This window comes from Antechinus flavipes, chromosome 1 (genome assembly GCF_016432865.1).
Source record: "Antechinus flavipes isolate AdamAnt ecotype Samford, QLD, Australia chromosome 1, AdamAnt_v2, whole genome shotgun sequence".
NCBI classification, from domain to species: domain Eukaryota; kingdom Metazoa; phylum Chordata; class Mammalia; order Dasyuromorphia; family Dasyuridae; genus Antechinus; species Antechinus flavipes.
The window spans coordinates 224,665,397-224,681,104 of record NC_067398.1 but is presented as its reverse complement, the minus strand read 5'-3'; the positions used below and the strand labels follow the sequence as shown (position 1 = coordinate 224,681,104).

Genomic DNA, 15,708 nt, shown 5'->3' with positions numbered 1-15,708 from the left:
ACCACTACACACCTGTCAGATTGGCTAAAATGACAGGAAAAAATAATGATGACTGTTGGAGGGGATGCGGGAAAACTGGGACACTGGTGCATTGTTGGTGGAGTTGTGAACGAATCCAACCATTCTGGAGAGCAATCAGGAATTATGCCCCCAAAGTTATCAAACTGTTCATACCCTTTGATCCAGCAGTGCAACTACTGTGCTTATACCCCAAAGAGATACTAAAGAAGGGAAAGGGACCTGTATGTACCAAAATGTTTGTGGCAGCCCTGTTTGTAGTGGCTAGAAACGGGGAAAATGAATGGATGTCCATCAATTGGAGAATGATTGGGTAAATTGTATTATATGAATGTTATGGAATATTATTGTTCTATAAGAAATGACCAGCAGAATGACTACAGAGAGGCTTGGAGAGACTTACATGAACTGATGCTAAGTGAAATGAGCAGAACCAGGAGATCATTATATACTTCGACAACAATATTGTATGAGGATGTATTCTGATGGAAATGGATCTCTTCGACAAAGAGAAGATCTAACTCAATTTCAATTGAACAATGATGGACAGAAGCAGCTACACCCAAAAAAAGAACACTGGGAAATGAATGTATACTGTTTGCATTTTGGTTTTTCTTCCTGGGTTATTTTTACCTTCTGAATCCAATTCTTCCTGTGCAACAAGAGAACTGTTTGGTTCTACACACATATATTGTATCTAGGATATACTGTGAACATATATAGGACTGCTTGCCATCTGGGGGAGGGGGTAGAGGGAGGGAGGGGAAAGTCGGAAAAGAAGTGAGTTCAAGGGATAATGTTATAAAAAATTACCCAGGCATGGGTTCTGTCAATAAAATGTTATAATTATTAAAATAATAATAATAATATTACTCTATTCATGCATTCTCTAATCATACTACTAAGTCTTACACTCCATTTCTCACCTTTGTCAGTTATGGCAAGCTGGAATTCATACTTTTAGAATCCTTAAAGTGATTTTTGGTTCAGCTGCTTTTCACAAATACTATTTGCTTGTACTCTTTTCTACTTTTCCATGTACATGATGAATCCCTTCTCTAGAATATAAACTTCTTAGAAGACTTCTGTTGCTGTATTTCTAAGGGCTTATACACCAGTCCTTTATGTAGAACAGGTATCAGATAAATATTGTTAGTTGAACTCCCAAATATGCCTAAGTCCCCAAAATGAAACTAAGTATCTTGGAAGAATATGGAGTGTTAATATAGGAAAAGATAATAATTTATGAATTATTGAGGTTCAGTTGAATTTCATTTTTTGAAATATTTCTTCAATTTAAAATAGTACTGAAAAACTAAAGTTATTTTATTGTTAAATATATTAAAGTACAAGTAACACTGTTTCTAATACTTCTAATAGATATATGGAGAGCTCTGAATAGCTATCCCAGAAAGAATGGAATGATACTTTAGAAATCTGGATTCAGTCAGCTTCTATGACTACAACCACAGAAATGAATGGCCAGAGAATTGAAAAGTTCCTTAAAATTATCAAAACCTCAGTGGAAGAACTAGCATCCTTTGATGGAAAAAAGAAAGTACAACTCTAATCACATGAAAACATAAGACTAATTTTTTCCAAGAGCAAAGGCACCCAGTCAGTTTTTGTTTGTTTGTTAGTTTTGGTTTTTGCTGAGGCAATTGGGGAAACCAGTCAGTTTTAACACATTAAATTCCATAAGTATATTATAACAAACAAATAGCCAAATAAGGGGCAAGGTATATGAATTAGAGAAATTGTGTGGTTTGTAAATGACCACATAGAACATTCAAAGCAATGTTAGGAGGTAAGAAAAAAAAGACTTGTAGTGAGTGACTGAATCAAATATCACAGAATCAACATGCAGTTCAGATGTTCTGTCCATGGGCAATCATCCATGGAAACTCTCCAGAATCTTACACCACTGCTTGTGGAACTTGCTGAGTTGAAGCCACAGGAATTGGACAAGTGAAAGACCACCCAGTATTTTTGAACAGTCTGTTCCTTATGTATTTGCAGAGATAATTTTCCAAACCAAATAAATTGTGTTCCCTGCTGTAGAGAACCTGCTATAATATGTAAAAATAAGAAGGTATGAGATTAGTGGCTATTTTGTAGAGCCAATGTTTTCAATTTTCTATCTATTCATTGGTAGATGAAGTGTTCTGTTATTTCTAAGCAAATACTTCCTTCCCTCCACTCCATTCTGAAAGAATTTTGTTAGGTTTCACAAAGAATGCTGAAGAGGCGCTCTTTTCTGCTTTGAGGTTGGTTCAATTTTAGGGTTTGGTAAATGAGGGAAAAGAAAAGCTGCTGAGATTAAAAATTAGGAGTCATCTGTATTTTAGCAAAATATCCTTCTCTATTTTAGCAAAATTAACTGTTTAATAGAACAAGTAGAGGTTAAGGTAAAAATGAAAAATAAAAGGGCAATTTATTTAAAAACAATAATCTTTTGGGAAATTTTCCATAAATGTAAAAAGGGAGACAGACAAGAGATAACATAAAAATATTTACTCTGTTGACTGATATATATGAGGCATACTCAAACAAGAACTTGACTTAGTGACTACTTAAGAGACACATCAAAAAAAAAAAAAAAAAAAAAAGACAGTCAAATAGATGCCCAATGAAAATTTAGATTTACTAAGTCATTTTCACAAAGGCTTCAGGATCCTAGGGGAGAAAAAAGTAGGTAAGTTTCTGAGCATTAAATTAAGTGCTTGCTCTAGTATTTGACAAGGATTTACTTTCTATAATTCTTTTCATAAATCTGCTTTAATAATATCCAGACCTATAATATTTCGGGTAAAGTAAAGCTAAAATGCTATTTTTTTCCAGCAAAGCATCTCTCTATGATTTTTAAGGATTACATAAGAAAAAAAAAAGCAAACATTTATATTACAGCATTGGGGGAATTTAATATCAATAATAATAATTTCTGAGGTATTCTTATTTTTCAAAGTACTAATCTTTGTGGGGAACTTTGCATGTGCAAAAGAGTCTACCTACAAGATCTCTCCAAAAATTCTAAAGTCCTTAATTCAGTTTGAAAGGAAGTAAAGAAATCCTAAATTCCAATAATGGTTAAATCATATGAAATTTTATTATTATAATTATTAACATAATTAAATTTCAGTTTTTTTAAGCTCATTATTTGAGACTAAGTAAAAGATGTACTTACTAAAACAGCATTTATTTATCTTGAGGAAAGAAACAATACTCCAAGTAATTCTAAAGAAAATTATTCTAAATTTGAGAATATAACTCCACAATTCTATGCATTTGTCCATACAAAGACAAAACAACAGAAACATAACATTAAGGAGGGAAAAGAATATATTTTATGTGACTTACTGCAAAAAGGATTCATTTACACCTTCTAAAAATTCAGAACAAAGGATTTCTTTAGGCTCATCTCCTTGGTAGGTAAGCAAAGCCTCCAGCAAGGGTGAGATATCTGGCAAAGTGAGGAGTGGAATACAAAGCAGGGACATGGCCTTTATTTGTTTGTCTGGAATTCTGATAAAGAAATAAGATAATTAAATACTCATTTTTTAAGACCACATATAATCACAGAATTATAAAATATTTAGACTAAAGGAAACCTTAAGATACCTGTTTCAAATTCCCAACTTCAAGTTGGGATAATCTATAACAATAATCTCTCTTACTTTTTAAAAGAAAATTCTATAACCTTCCTTTATGACCATTCCAATGTTAACAACTCTTATACCTGGGAATTTAACTCATACTTTTTCTTTGTTTTGTCTTCAAAGAAAACAGAATAAAGACCATATACCAAAATTATTGATCAAACATTATCTATTAGGTGTTCTATATGAGGAATAGGAGAAATTTTTTTGAGATGAGGTTCATTAAACGAACTGTTTTTGTTTGTTATTCAGTAATTTCAGTCATGTCCAAATGGGGATCTTGATGACCCCTTTTGGGGTTTTGGGGGTAAAATTACTGGAGTGGTTTATTGTCACTTCTTCAGTGGATCCATTTTATCAGACAATCAGTGGTTAAGGGACTTGTCCAGAGTCACAGAGCTAGGAAGTGTCTGAGACTGGGTTTGAACCCAGGTCTTCCTAACTCCAGATCCAGTTATCTATCCACTGAGGCACCAGCTACTTTTTAAACAAACATTTATTGAATGGCTACTATGTTTAAGAAACAGTTATGATAATGTTATTGTTATGCCACAATTCTCTTTTATTATCCTGACTCAGTTTCCCTAATTATCCTGACCCAGTTCTGATTCAAGTTTCTCTAATTGTTCTGCTTCAGTTTATAATTGTCAGCTCAAAGCTCAGTCCTGCAAAACTCCCCTCCTTCTTTATCAGAATATTTGATAAAGATAAAAGATCTTATGTTTTAGAATATCAGAATGCCTCTCCCCATCCCAAGCTAGCAGAATGTCAGATACCGTCTTCAAGATGCCTCCCCCCATTTCCAGAGGCTCACCCCACCCTATCAGAGTCCTGTTCTGCTCTCAGCACCCTGACTCCACCCCTGCCTCAATCTACCCCCTGAGTCTGAGTCATGTGTATACAGGTCATTGAGAACTCTCATTGTCTGCTGGATTCTTGGAGATGATAGTCTCATTCAACCCTGGGACCAAACCATGGATCCATTTGGTCCCAGTAAATCTCTTCCATTTAATAAATTATTAAATACTCTCTAATCTCTATCTTACCTCAGTTTCTCCAGCATCATACTATAAAGATGACTAAAACATAGTTTCTTCCTTCAGGGAGGAAATGGGAAGAGTTAAGTGCTGGTGCTTATGTAGCATTCACATGGAGCCTTACAAAATGTTTAACATTTTCTCTTTGAACTGCATTGAGCATTATCCAATTTGGGAGAAAAGGAAACTAAGACTAAAAGAAAGTGATAGTATTCGTGGCCACAGACTAAGTATTGAAAGCAAAATTCCCTATTCAAATCCAGTATTCTATCCATTATTTCATATCTACATAAATAACTATTATACAGTATTGAAATGACAGATGGCATTAGACAATATGGCTTATGAGAATAAGTAGAAACAAAGTTTCTACCTGACTAGGCAACTGGACGCTGTATCTTGAAAGACAAAAAATATCAGTAGAATTTAACTGTTTTGACCCCATGCCCCCCCCCCCCAAAAAAAAAAGATGGGGAAGGGAAAAAAAGCATTTATTAAGTAGCTGCTATGTGCCAGGAATTGTACTAAATTCTTATAAATATTATCTTTTTCATCTTTATAACTCTAGATGGCAAGTGCCACCTAGTTAAGAAAGCTGAGGCAGACAGTGTTAAGTCATTTTCCCCAAGTCACATAGATTCCTACAGCTAGATTTGAACTCAGGTCTTCTGGAGGCAGCTGAGTGACATACTGGACAGACCAGCCTTGGAGCCAGAAAGATTTCAGTTTAAATCCGGCTTCAGGCATTTAGTAACTTTGTGACTTCAGGCAAGTCATTTGACAAAACCAAACAAAACAAAACAATGATTGGACCATTCTGGAGAGTAATTTGGAGCTATGCCTAAAGAGTTATTTTACATACCCTTTGATCCATTCATTCTACTACTAGGTCTGTATCCTAAAGACATTAAAAAAGGGTGGGGAGATCCATTTGTACAAAAATATTTATAGCAGCTCTTTGGCTAAGAATTAGAAATGGAAAAGATGTTCACCCACTGGGAAATGGCTGGACAAATTATACGTGATTATAATAGAAGATTTTTGTGGTAAAAGAATTGGACACATAGGATGATTTCAGAAAAACCTGGAAAAGACTTACTTAACCTGATACAGAGTAAAATGAGTAGAAGCAGAACACATGGTAATAACAATAAGGTATGACAAAAAAGTGTAAATAACTTAGCCATTCTCAGCAATATAATGTTCTAAAACCATCCCAAAGGACTCATGATGAACCATGCATCAGCTTCCCCCCCAAAAAAAAACAAAAACAAAAAAAACCAAACAAACAAAAAAAAAACTGATGGTATCTGAATACAGCCTGAAGCATACTATTTTTTACTTTTTGAGATTCAAGTTTTCTTCCATAAAATGACTAATATGGAAAAAGAGAGTGAGAGAGGGGAAGAGAGAAGTGCGATAATGTGTATTCTTTGTTTTCTTATACAAAGAATAAACATTTTACAAAGACAAAAAAAGATTTAGATTGAGTTATATTTTATAGGAATTATTTGATTTATTAAGTTGTAAGCAACTTTTTTTATACATTTATTGATTGTACTGATCTTTAAAAAAAAAATGAATACAAAAATAGATCATGTCAGACAAACTGCAATTCTTTTTCAGTTACCTGATTTTTGGCATGCATGCATGCATGAATGAATGAATGAACAAACAAATAAAAAACCCTTAAAAACATTTCTTAATTTTTTTATGAATGAGATAGATATAAGCTAGCCAATAATAATTAAATAATAAAAAGACAGAATTTAAAGCATACCTTAAAGTTTACAAAACACATTACAAGTATTACTTGATTCGATATAACAACCCTGAAGGACTAGTGCTATTACCCCCCATTTTATATTTGAGGAAACTGAATCAGAGATTAAATGACTTCCCCAGGGTCATACAATATGTATCTGAAATAGGATTTGAACTCAGATTTTCCTAACTGCAGGCCCAATACTCTATCCACTGCGCTATACTGTGTCTCACAAATGTGAAGATGGCTGAATTACTAGACCAAAAAACAAAAGGATCATTAATGACTATCTAATGGATGGAGCACTACAGGAATTTGTGCTTGGCCTAGAGCTTAAGTTTAACATTATTATCAGTAACATGGACAAAGGCATAGGTGGCAGGCATGCTTATTAATTCTGTACATGATAACAAAGTTAGGAGGAATAGCTAACACTGTGCTAGAGAGGGAAATGCTAGAAAGCTTGGCCAAATATTTTAAGGTAAAATTTAACAAGGTTTAAGCATAAAGTTTTAAATCCAAAAAAATCAACTTGTGTAAGATGAGTGAGTCATGGCCAGACAATGAACAGAATTTATAAGTTTTAGTGTCATATAGACTCAATAAGTCAATCTTGGTGTGATTTGAACAACATCTTACATTTAGGAGACTTTTACTAAATGAAGGGGGAATGGGAAGGGAATAAGCATTGATACATCATCTACTATGTACCAAGCGCTGCTGTACTAAAGCACTCCAGGTATTATCTCATTTGATCCTCACAACAACTCTACACAAAGTAGGAGCTATCATTACTTCCATTTACAATAGAGGGAACCTGAGGCAAAGGTGAAGTAACTTGCTCAGAGTTACACTGTTTGTTTCTAAGTGTGTGAGGCAGGATTTGACTTCAGGGCTTCCTGAATCCAAGCTCTCAATACCAAAGTTTCTTTAAAAGATATAGCATATCCATCTGATTAGTATGAAAATTTGCTTTCATCTTTAATAAATGATAAAATTACATCTATGCCAAAATATCATTTCAAAATAATTTCTTTATGATTTATTATCAGTAAATGTTTGATTTTCATACCTATTTTACATACCACTATATCTGGAATTGCATAAAAATTTCTTGGGTAAAAAGGGGTTATAAGTGGAAAAATTTTAAGACCTGGGCTCTAGACCATGACACTAGCTATTTCAAATAATAAATTATTTCTGTATCCTTGGCCATGTCATTTAACTTCTATCTGGCTGGATTTTCTCCTTTGGAGGAAAAAAAAAAAGATAATACCTCTAATACTTCTTTTATAAGGCCTATTGTGAGAATAAAGTGAGGCATTTATTAAGCATTCTACAGACTTTATAGTGCTATGTAAGTATAAGCTATTATTGTTACTGAAGTGAATGTAGTAACATAAAAAGCAAATGTGAATCAGGCTGAAAGCAACAGTCACTGAACTCTCTAATTATCTGACAGAAGAGAAGAGACCAAATGCTTTTAAAAGAAAGCATGGACTCATTCCCTGAAAAGGCAGCTGAGAAAACATCAATTATTTCCAACTCATATGACTGCTTTCCCGTTTATTATAAAATCTTTATCAGAATAATTTACATATTCAACCAGGCATCCTGATGAAAAAACAGAGAACAGACAAACTTTTGAAAACAATAGCATCATTGTATAGTGATTAGCACCATTCCAAAGTGGAAAAGACTGCCCTAGAAGGGAGTAGTTTTCCTTCTTACAAGAAATCTTGGGCAACTAGATGGCACAATGGATAAAGCACAGCCCTGAAGTCAGGAGGACCCAAGTTCAAATCTGGTCACAGACACTTAACACTTCCTACCATGTTTCCCCGATAATAAGACCTATCTGGAAAATAAGCCCTCCCCTTACTGTGTAAGATTCCTCTAAAATAAGCCCTCCCCCGAAAATAAGCCCTATTGAGATTGCTACTGTAGTGAAGGTGATCCCCTGCCCTATACGCTATATTACGGTACCCTCTGTATGCACCGTCTCTCCCCTGGGTGAAACACATGCCGTGCTCCAAGCTGCATCCAATCAGAGCTGCTGCAGTGAGCACGTCATCCTGTTCTTCCCCAGTGATTTGCTTGCTGGCGCCATTGAGAGCAGTGCCGTGGAGGAGAGCTGAGGCAGGACAACATAAAAACCTGGTATGTAAGCGGGAGTGAGGGGGCATGATGAAGGATAAAAGGGGTATGATGGAGGATAAAAGAAGAACTCAGAGGGCATCATGGAGGATAAAAGAACTCAGGGGGCATCATGGAGGATAGAAGGAGCACTCAGGGAGCATGATGGGGTTAAAACATTATTGAGGGGCATGATGGAGTGAAAAGAAGGACTGATGGTCATAATTTTATTATTCTATCTGCACAGGTCACCTGTGTTTTGGCAATTGTTTGGATGGAAAGAAAGCCACACCTCTAATCATCATCAAGGGCAAGAAAGATAAGATTAAACGTGTATCAGGCATTTACGTTCTTGAAACCGAAAAAGCCTGGTGTACACAAGCCGTTATAAGAAAGTGGGTTGATTTAATGCTGCCACTTGTTATGTGAGGTAACCAAGGAGGTCTGATAATCTGGGATTCAGCCAGCACTCACCGCACTAAAGAAATGAAGAACTTCCTTGCAGAGAGAAGAATAGATCAAGTAATGATTCCTGCAGGAATAAATGCCTATCTTCAGACCCTTGATATTGCAATAAACAAGCCATTCAAGGACCATTTGCGCATGGAAGTCAATGACTACATTGAAAATAGAATGGAAAGAAATCAGCGTGGAAACTTTGTGAAGCCCTGTCTGCAAGAAGTCGTGACTTGGGTGAAGAAGTCATGGGATAAAATTACTGACAGCTGTGTCCCCAAGGCACTACGAGCAGTTTACCTGGACGAGACATGTTCATTTAAAGAGAGCTCTATTGCTGGACATGACAGATTGGGGCCACTTCTTATGAAGGAAATAGAGGCGCAAGACATTCAGGACGGAATTCAGGGTATGGACACTTATGATGATGTTGCTGAAGAAGATGACATGATCATTATTGAATAAAGGTACTTTTTTTTTGTTCACATTTACCTGTTTATTAAAATTGCTGTCAATGTTCATTAAAATAAGCCCTCCCCTGAAAATAAGCCCTCTGGTGTTTTTCTGTCCAAAAAAATAATAAGTGTCTTATTATCGGGGAAACACGGTAGCTGTGTGACCCTGGGCAAGTCACTTAACCCCAATTGTCTCAGGGGGGAAAAAAAAAGTCTTCAGGTAGAAGTAGCATCAGGCTACTGGGTGGGTATGACATAGAGTTAGGGTGGAGAACATGGCCATAAAACATCAGAGAAATCCTTTGCATAATCAACTGCAGGATGACTGCTGAAGTTCTATAAACTGATAATTTTATATGGCCCTCAAATAATGTTATAAATATCCAAATGGCCCTTGGCAGAAAAAAAGTTCCCCATCCTTGGTGGAGAGGGATGACCCTTCAATTTCAATTTAAACTAGACAACCTCTGAGAACCCCTCCAACCTAGAGATTGTGTGCACCTTCACTAAAAGACCTGTCTAGATAATTGGTGGTAAAGGAGCACTAAGTCTGGAATCAGGAAGACCTGAAGTCAAAGCTGGTTTCAAGTCTGTCTAAACCTGGGAAAGTCACTTAACCTGTCTGCCTCAGTCTCTTCATTTGTAAGGTGAGGATAATGTAGTACTTCTCTCTTAGGGTTGTTGTGAAGACAAAATGTATTAATATTTATAAAGGGATGTGTAAACCCTTAAGGTATTTGTAAATGCTGTTATCATTATTATTAACTAAATCACTAAATGCTTTAGAAGGTGCTCCAGATAAAGGGGACAAAATGAGTGGAATGGTGAAGGACAGGAATGCTTTTAATAAAGAGGGAGTCCAGAGTTAAAGAAACATATACTAAGCTGTTGGAATCTTTACAAACTGTTAAGTCATTAGAGTTGATAGAGACAATAATTATCTAATTTAGCATGGTTCAGTATCACTGATCTGATCTTACAAGGAAATGGTTTGGGCCAGAACCTGAAACAAGGTACTAAGTAGAACTAATTGATACAATGCTTGTGTTCACACCTTTAGAGAGCTTATTAAGCAAGAAGTATTTAAGTACTCATTGGAGTTCACAAGTATGGGAGCTTCACAAAGTAAACTTTGTAACTTTGTGAATTCACACCTCCCCTGAAGCTCTTAGGGCCAGAGAGCACTCTGGAAGAAATCCCATAATCCCTCTCTCCAAGAAGGAGCATAAATAGAGCTTCAGTGAGCCCAGTCAGCTGAATTTAGATTGGAGAGGAGCACGCTGGGAGAGACACAGAGCTCCCTGGTAGATTGAGAGCCAGAAGTCCTCTCTCAGAGGTAAGAGAGATTCATTCCATTTTCCACCTGGCTGGCTGGAGGCTAAAGGACAAATCTTTGGATTTGGAGATATTTGGAGGGAGCTCTTGGAACCAAGCAGAGAGATAGGCCTTTAAGAAAAAGTAACCAGGTTATATTGAAGGACACAATAAAAGATGTGAACTTTCAGCACCTGGCTGCATTTGGATGATTATTACTCTTAACTGAAACTAAGTCTGCCTCCAGAAAACCTCCCCAAGAAACCTGCTTTCCCCCAGAGAGAATCATATTTTAAAGAAGAAAAACACCACACTAAGCAACATAAATTATAAAAATTCTGTAGTAGTTGGAGTTGATAGGAAGCTAATGAGCTTCCAATTCCTGTGTGGCTGTTATTACTAATCCCTTTTTCCTTCTCTTCCAGTCATTCTCATTTCACATCACTCTCTTCTTATTTAGATGATGAGATAATCTTGCCAAAGTCAACCTACTCCATCTTGATCCCAATTCCTGTCCCCCTGGCCCCATACTTTTGAGCAGATTGCCTAATGGAAGCTTTTTACATATTCGTCATAAGAGTAGAATTATGTTTTTTATCTAGAATTTTAAAACATCCAACGCTTTCCCTTTTCTTTTTCTTTTTTTGTGAGGCAACTGGAGGAAAGTGACTTATTCAGCTAGGAAGTGTTAAGTGTCTGAGGCAGAATTTGAATTCAGGTCCTCCAGACTCCAGGATTGGGACTTTATCCACTAGGCCATCTAGCTGCCTCATTAAAACATCTTAACTCAAAATTTAACTTGTTCATTTTAAAGTTTGGGAGGTACCTACGTTTTTCCAGTGCTAAATCCATTAAGATGATTCACTCTGAGTTCATTCACTAATGATAAGACCATCTGTAAAACAAAATCAGTAACAGGTTAATATATATTGCAAACAGGATGAGATCAATTCTATTTTGCTGACGTGAGTGGCATTTCTTGAATAATTTCACTCCCCAAACCTCTCCATTTGTTTTATTTTATCAGAGCCACATATAATGTGATTGTATTTAATGTTCATGGTATCTTATTTCTGCACAGGCATATGAACAAAAGTTAGATTGGCTTTCCAAACTCACAAGAAATTATTCTCTAGAACAAGGAATGTTTGAGAGGAATGCTTTGGGTGAATTTTAAAAAATAGACAATCTATAAATATTTAAGGTTTAAAGTTTTCAAAGGACTGGTTTGATCAACAAATACTTTTTATTTTATTTTTCAAATTTTCTTTTACTACAGAACTTTATAAACATCAACAAAAATAAATATAAATGTCTCTATATACAAAGGCTAGAAAAAGGCTTGTATAAGAAACTATGAATTTATTACATATAAAACTTTAAGTATATATTAAACTTAAAATGAGTGCCTTCATGGTGTGGTTAATAATTTTATGTGTTTCTTTTATGTTCTGCTACTTTATTAAAATTATTGTTTCAATTAATGTTTTAATCGACTTTCTGGGATCTTGAAGTAATTTGTTATATCATATGTAGTGGAGTTTTTATTTTATCTTTTCTTGTCTTATGCTTATTAGTATCTCAATTTAATCTTCTTATGCTATTACTAGCATTTCTAGAATTATATCAAATAAGATTTCCTATAGTACTTTTTTAAAATAAGCAATAGGAATTATTTAATAAACATTTTCTAAATTGGCTGATATGTGGAGCAGCATAAACATAGTTCTACTACTAAGATGAATTATTTGATTTAATTTATTTTCCACGATAATATGAAATCTTAAAAAACAAAACAAAACAATACAAAAAAAGGATTTCTAAAATGTAAGATTTGTCTAATACTACCAGACACTGTTTACATGAATCAAGGAAGCTTATACTAAAACATTTAGATGAACAAATGGGCTTTGTTTAAATTTTTTAAAAAAACTTAAGATTTAGTATAGCCTTTCCAGGCTTCCTTCTCCTTTTTCATAAACACCTCTTTCAAGTTTCTTCCTTAAATGGCTATATGTATGTCCAAGGTAAGAAGATATAAACAAAGCACTGATAAACATCCTTCATGGAGTAGTGAAATATTTCCATTTACCTTTCTATTGATCCTGTGTTTGACAATGGAAATTTTAATACTTAATAAAGTACTCACATTTTTTAGCAATTTAGGATAATAATCTGAAGATGTATACCCAAGAGCTTGACTAACAGTTCCAACTTCATTAAGTCCAAGTTTGGATGATGAAAGTAGATGGCATAATAAACTCTAAAAGAATTATTGGAAAGAGGAAAGAATTAATGATCTTTTAAAAGTATGTTGTCTTATACCTCTTATATAGAATATGTCTGTAAATGGTCTAACCCAATGGCATCAAACTCAAATAGAAATGGATCTTTATGAGCAGCATTTTGAGACCTAGAAAACTACTTATTAATATTATCTATGCTTTATTCTATTTTTAACAACTACTACATTTTTATCTGGTTTGGTGTGCTCTTTGTGGGACAAATTTGGTCTAGTCTGTCTGGCAGATAGTACCTACTTACAAGCAGAAAACTGTAATTCAAGATCTGAATAATAGGAAATTTAATTTAAAATTTTTTTCACCTGACAAAATTATATTTTTAAAAAATGTGTGCTTGACCATCAATTTGATATAGAAAAAAAAAAAAAAACTTTAGTAGCTTAAGGAGAAATAATTTTGTTTCTTTTAAAACCTTTTTCTATAGTATTTTTAAAAGGTGAATTCTATGGAAACAGATATAAACAAATAAGACTGTATCAAAAGCCCATTAATTCTATGAATTCCTTAAAAGAAGGGTAGGATTTTAAAAGGAAGAGATTGGGGAAAAGGAGCAGGCAGAAAAGAGAATACATCTTTGGCAAGGGCAATGGCATAAACATGAGAAAATGGAGGCAGAAAAAGCAGTAAGTACATATAAAAAATGACAATGAGTCTTTTTGAGTTGGAAGGAGTTGTTATGAATGAATCCAGTTGAGGAGAAAAGATAACCTGGACACACAAGAGACAACTGGAGAATAAATAACTCTAAAATATTGTCCTTTTAAATGCAAGAAAAATTTTGGTAGAGAAATATCTATATGGGTTAGAATAACTGTAAAGAGTTAATGAATATTTGGAAACTTAAATTTAAATAGGTAGAAAGGAGTTGGGAAGACTGTTCCAGGAAGCAGAGACTAATAGAAAATATAGGAGAGTGAAATAAAATTCAGAGAACAGAACTTGGTAATAGGATAGACTGTGTGCAGGACAGTAAAGAGATTAGACAAATAAGACAGGAAAAACACAAGGAGGAAGCTTGAGTTGATGTTTAAGGAATGAAGAATCCCCCTAAATTTATGAGGACAGGAGTATCAAGATGGAAATGGTACCTTGCCACAGATTAATCTGACAATAGTATATAGAATGGATGGAAGAAGAGAAACAAAAGAGGGGCAGGGCAATGAATCAAGAGATTATTATTAAAAATAAGGCATGAGGTCATAGGATCATAGTATCATGTACTTGAAACTATAAGAGGCTTTCTTTAGAGATCATCTTATTGGGACCTCCCTGCCTTGCTGATGTAGAGATAGAGATAGAGATGGAAATATCTTATGGAATTTAGGAGAGACATTAGGAAGGTCTGCCTTCTTTAATGGGCTCCAAACCCCACCAGGATTATCTGTAGGGTAGTTGTTTCTGAGTGATTAATATTGAATACTATAACATATTGAGTGCATAACATAATTGAATATTAAAAAAAACTAGATTTCTTCCTCTTTTTACCTTACCACTCATGGCAAATAAGATTTGAGTTTCCAAACTAATAAAGTAAAAAGCTTAATTTTTCCCCATTATGATATGGGGGGGTATAGTAGAAAAAGTACTGGCTCTAAAGTCAGAGGAACTGGACTCAAATTATAGCTCCTAAATCATATCAAAAGTCATTTAATCTTCCTGGGCCTTTTATAAAATGAGGGTACTCATCTAAGAGTCTCTTGAGTCTATTCAATCACCAGAGCCTAATCTAAGCCTAGTTTTTCCCTACTGCCTAAAGATAAATGGGAACCAATATTCTTCTAGCTAAAACCATTACAAAATAACCTTATAAATCCAGGTATAGTTTTGTATTTCCTTCTTTATTATCTCATTTTATAACATCTATAATAATACATTTAATTTCCTTTCAAAAGATTTATATACATTAGCCATTTATAACAAGACTAATTTTTCTACTGCCACCTAGTGGCATAAAGCCTAAAACAATGAAGAAGGTAAGATACTTTGGGGTCAAGACCTTTTATAAGAAAAAAAAAATTTAACTAGAAAAGACAGTAAAAAGAATGAATAAAGGTAAAGGTTCTGACTCAGGGAGATTAAATACCTAATAGGCTAATAACCTAAAATAATTTAAATGTATGCAATGTAACTAAACCACTGTGCTAAAAATATCAATCATTACATTATCACTGGAATGCTTATTTCCTACAATATCCTTTTCATCTGTTTATTTTTTTCTGAGGTAACTGAGAGTAAGTAACTTGCCCAGGGTCACACAACTAGGGAATGTTAAGTGTCTGAGGCCAGATTTGAACTCAAGTCCTCCTGACTTCAGGGCTGGTGCTCTATCCACTGTGCCACCTAGCTACCCCCATCTATTTATTTTTTAAAATGTTTTTACAAAGGAAATTCTGTTTATGTGAAAGAGAACTTAAAAATGCTATTGGCATGAAGGTGAATTTTCACAAGTAAAAAATTTTGAAATATCACTGAATTTACGATGGGAAGATGCTTCAGAAGTAACCCAGTTCAATTCATGCCTAGAAGGAATCTCTATTATAACATATGACAAGGCAGCCCATTCTACTT

At 34.6% G+C, this 15,708-nt stretch overlaps 1 protein-coding gene across 1 annotated transcript in view; it reads right to left on the bottom strand.

The window, feature by feature from the left end:
* Positions 1–15,708, bottom strand: part of FANCC (FA complementation group C) — a 187,599-nt gene that overhangs the window by 76,038 nt on the left and 95,853 nt on the right. Inside the window, exons 5-7 of the mRNA XM_051996897.1 lie at positions 12,987–13,100; positions 11,668–11,732; positions 3,376–3,540 (exon numbers count right to left, since the gene is read on the bottom strand). Coding sequence (XP_051852857.1) covers positions 3,376–3,540; positions 11,668–11,732; positions 12,987–13,100 — 344 coding nt within the window. The remainder of the gene's footprint in view (positions 1–3,375; positions 3,541–11,667; positions 11,733–12,986; positions 13,101–15,708) is intronic.